The 4,365-nt window shown below is 41.3% G+C and overlaps 1 protein-coding gene across 1 annotated transcript; it reads right to left on the bottom strand.

Moving 5' to 3' along the window:
- Positions 1 to 1,143: 1,143 nt before the first annotated feature.
- METTL18 (methyltransferase 18, RPL3 N3(tau)-histidine) lies at positions 1,144 to 2,590 on the bottom strand. The gene has a single exon (XM_006150110.3). It carries the CDS (start codon positions 2,291 to 2,293, stop codon positions 1,178 to 1,180), a length of 1,116 nt encoding a protein of 371 aa, XP_006150172.1. The 5' UTR covers positions 2,294 to 2,590; the 3' UTR covers positions 1,144 to 1,177.
- Between the last annotated feature and the right edge of the window lie 1,775 nt (positions 2,591 to 4,365).

Raw genomic sequence — 4,365 nt, 5'->3', positions numbered from 1 at the left:
TGGTGACCCCAAGGCTTTTTAAAAGCCCAAGCAAGGGAAGCCTATTGCAGCTGAATCCCAATCTTAGTCCGAGGCATTGGCAGATACTCCTCATCTGCACATATCCCAGGAAGGCCATGTACCAGAGGAAGTACTCGGCCACTAAAATCAGGATTGAAAAGGAAAAGGGCGAATGTTTTTGCCACTGTCACAAAACCAGTTGGTGGGGACAAGAATGGTGGTACTCAGGTGGTTAAACATTACAAAATGCCTAGGTATCATCCTACTGAAGATGTACCTTGAAAGCTGTTGAGCCAGAGTCAAAAACCCTTCAGTCAGCGTGTGAGAGAGCTGCGAGCCAGCATCATTCCTGGGACCATTCTGATCATCTTCACTGGATGCCGCAGAGGCAAGAGAGTGGTTTTCCTGAAGCAGCTGAGCAGTGGCTTGCTCCTGTGACTGACCTTCTGGTCCTTAATCGAGTTCCACTATGTAGAACACACCAGAAATGTATCATTTCCACCTCCATGAAAATTGGTATTAGTAAAGAAAAAAATCCCAAACTCCTCACTGATGCTTTCTTTAAGAAAAAGAAGCTGTGGAAGCCCAGATACCAGGAAGGCGAGATTTTCAACACAGAGGAGGAGAAATACAGAATTAGAACAGTGCAAGGTTCATCAGAAGACTGTGGACTCACAAATTTTACCAAAGTCAAATCTGTGCCTCAGCTCCAGGGCTATCTATGTTTGCCCTTACAAATGGAGTTTATCCTCACAGATTGGTATTCTAAATTTCTTTCCAAGAATATAATCAAATAAATGATACATACATATTAAAAAATTAAAAAACAAAAAATAAATCAATAACATCATGATCTGATCAGGCACTGTATGTGAACAGAGACTGGGAAGAAATTAACAAACTTAAGAAATGGCAGTGTTTTCTGGGAACAATTTCTGTAGCATCCACGGGGACAGAAAGGTCAAGCAGAATGAAGGTAAAGAACTTTCCTGGAAGAGCTCATGAAAAGGCCAGGGGCTCTGACCTCAGTCTCAACTAGCAAACGTGAGGCTGCTAACACATCTGGCCTATTACCTGGGTAAATAAAAGAAACATAATTTTAGAAAAAAAATAGCAAAATAAAAATCAAACATTCAAAACAAATTTTTGATCATTCTGTTTATTTCACTGAGGACGCTCAGTAAACATTGTTTTTAAAGGTTACCTCAATTAGGAACCTCTTTAGTCCTTCATCAATTATTTCAAGTGTTCTAGTCACAAATACATCCCTTTCTTCTATAAACTTCTGAAAGAGATGAACACCTCCACCTACACCAAAATAATGTGCTTTGCTAGCCAAGATCACCCGTCCATTTTTACCTAACAGTCTAAGGAATGTCTGGTGCAAAGCAGGGTAATAATCTGGATTGTAAATGGTTTCTGAAGTAAGAATGAGATCATATTTTACAAAGAGTTTCTCACGACTTAGTACAAGCTTGCAAAATTCAGACCATTCCCCAGAAAAGAATCGGCATTTACATAGTTCTTGTGTTACTTTGGACTTCCTGCATCTTTTCACATCTGGCCCACTGACATTTTCTTCACCTTCCAACATGGAGTTAGCCACTACATTAGGTAAGGTTACTTCATCAATCACCATACTGTTATAATCTTGAAAATGAATTTCTTTGGCTCCTCCTTTGAATGCAATTATACCTAGCAGCCCTGATCCACAACCAAGATCCAACACTTTTTTCCCAGCAAAGTTTACTTTGGCCTTTGTGAGATAAGCTAGGAGGTCAAAAGTGCATTCCCAAATTTTTAAGCCTCCTTCATAAACTCCCGTAATCAGATCAGAGTGAAAAGAAAAGCTTTTTGAAATGATGTTTTCTCCTGGGAAGTCCTCTTTCAGCACGATCGTTTTCACTGCTGACAGGTTAACATGCTGGAGACCTGGTACTGCTTCAATGACTTTATTTTCTAACACCTTCTTCAAGTCTTCAGGCACAGCATGCTCTTTGGCAACTTTTGAGCACGGCTCTTTCTCGGGTGGCTCTGAGTTCCGGGAACTGTCAGCTGCACGGAGTGGGCAGTCTTGACCAGAAGCTGCATTTTCTCCTGACGTAGGTTCCCGCAGGTGACCCTGCAGCAAGTCACACTGCTCTGCAGAACATCTTCTGTCCTCCTGATTTCCTTTTTGACTTTCTAATATTGATGACTCTTTTGAGGAATCCAGGGTTAAAGCTCCATCTCTAAGGGTCGTTAACTCATTTTCTAACTGGTCTTCAATAGTGAAATTAAACTGGAAGGTCATCTTCTTGTTAAATGCACACAAAAATCCTTAAATTCAAAGGATACTTCAGTTTCTGGATAAGAATTTGAAGACACACATCAACTTGTCTCCATTATTCAGTTAGTCTTGTTGGGGTTGATTTCTCTGTAGGAGCTTATCCAGTATTACAAATACCGATGGTTCCTAAATTTTTAGAGATCTTTGCTACTCTTTCAATTTAGCTCTGGAAGAAAAATAAGGGGGAAATGATGGTTAAAGCAAAACACCTCATTTTATTAAAATGTAACATTAAATGGTCCCCAACCAATGCAGCTGCTTTTTTTTCTTTTTTGAGAGAAAGATTTTTGCTATAGGGCATATGTGCTCACCAGAGAGATGGAGAGAGACAGAAAGCAAGAAATCATCCCCCACAATCCCCTCTCCTTCATTCTCCTCAAGATTTTAGGCACGTACAATCACCTGCCCAGCAAGTTTCAAGACTCCAGGTCTGGGACATGAACTACTATTGGCCATGTGAGAGCCCAGTGATGTAACTTTTATACCAGCTGCTAGCCACTCAGCTGCCTTTTCTATAAAAGCTTAGGGGTAGACCAGTAGATGGAGTAGTGGTTATGTTACTAGACTCCCATGTAGTCGATAGCAGTTCAAGTACCAGACCCAGAGCCTTAAAACTCACACCAGGTGCATGTGTGCTTAAAATCCCAAGAGGAGATTAGAGAAGGCACTGTGGCACAGGCAAAACCCTAGGAGGAATTTCTCATTTTCTCTGTCTATCCAATGAGCATACATACCCTACAGCAAAAATGTCTCAAAAAAAAAGAAAGAAAGAAAGAAAGAAAAAAGAAACGTTTGGGGGAAGAGAAAAATAAGAGATTTGAAAACACTCACAAACCTTCAGGGTTCAAAAACAGAAGATAAACTGTAATAACAAACAAAGGAAGCAACAACAAACAGAACAAAAAGTTCAGTATTTTCAGACAGCACAGCCTGGCACTTGGTGTCTTTATGCTGTCTTGACTGCGCCTAAGCATATTCACCCCAAAACTTCCAGATTTTCTTTACTGTTTGCTCCTGTCTCAAATAGCAGGAGTGTGAGATTTTATTTCAGTTAAGCGAGCACTCCTTTTACATGCACATTTATGGTCTGGGGTGTAAATTCGTCCCAATGACCTGGTTACACACCTTTAGTCTCAGCAGCCTTGAGAGCAATTAATGAAGACACAGTACCAATAAACGTGCAGCAAACACAAAATCAGGGCAACACGGTCTTGAAAGACTTGTAGAGAAGCTTTCTAGCTGCTAGACACTTACCATTTCTTTATGGTTAGAATGTTCAAGAAACTCTCTTCTAGCTATATTTGAAAAACGATTTATATTATTGTAACGATAGTTTCTCTAGCAGGGTATGCATAGAACTCTAGAACTAACCCTCACTGTGTCTTCGTACCTATTGACCTGTCTCTTGCCAGCCTCCTCTCCACTCGTCTTCCCAGCCTCTGTAACCACTATTCTACCCTTTACTTCAATCTTTTCTTTTCCTTTTTAGCTTCTACACATAAATGAGAACTTGTAGTATTTGTCTTTTCTGTTCCCAGTTTATTTCACTTAGCATAGTGTCCTCCAAGTTCATCATGCTGCTTCAAGCGACAGGCTTTCCTTTTTTACGGCTGAATAGTATTCCACGCATGTATTAAAATATCACATTGTACCCCAAATATGCGTATAATTACTATGTGTCAATTAAAATTTTTAAATAGAATTGAGAGTAACTCTGAACTTGAAAAGAGAAAGAAAAGAAAGTGGAAGTGACTACAAAAAAAGAAAAAGAAAAAAAAGTAGAAATGACTTAATTAGGACTCTCCTGTCTGCTCTACTGGAAAGGTTATGCCGCCTACTTCAGTTAGCACGGTATTTCTGGCAGGTGGGCTCCCCAGCTCGCAGACGCCGGGCACCCGCCCCGCGGTGGCACTGGGAGTCACTTTCGGCTCGACTCTCAGGGCGCCCGGCTGCAGGGTCGATCCCAAGCCCTGGGCGGTGGCCTAGAGCCTGCCCCCGACCGCGTCCCGTTCCCGCCCGCCCCCGGTAACCTCATG

This window comes from Tupaia chinensis, unplaced genomic scaffold (genome assembly GCF_000334495.1).
Source record: "Tupaia chinensis unplaced genomic scaffold, TupChi_1.0 Scaffold000278_1, whole genome shotgun sequence".
NCBI lineage: Eukaryota > Metazoa > Chordata > Mammalia > Scandentia > Tupaiidae > Tupaia > Tupaia belangeri.
The sequence above is the reverse complement of the archived record's forward strand: the minus strand, read 5'-3'. Positions and strand labels throughout refer to the sequence as shown.

What these genes read in the sequence shown, in the direction of transcription:
- METTL18 (XM_006150110.3), bottom strand. Translation starts at nt 2,293, where the DNA reads ATGACCTTCCAGTTTAATTTCACTATTGAAGACCAGTTAGAAAATGAG.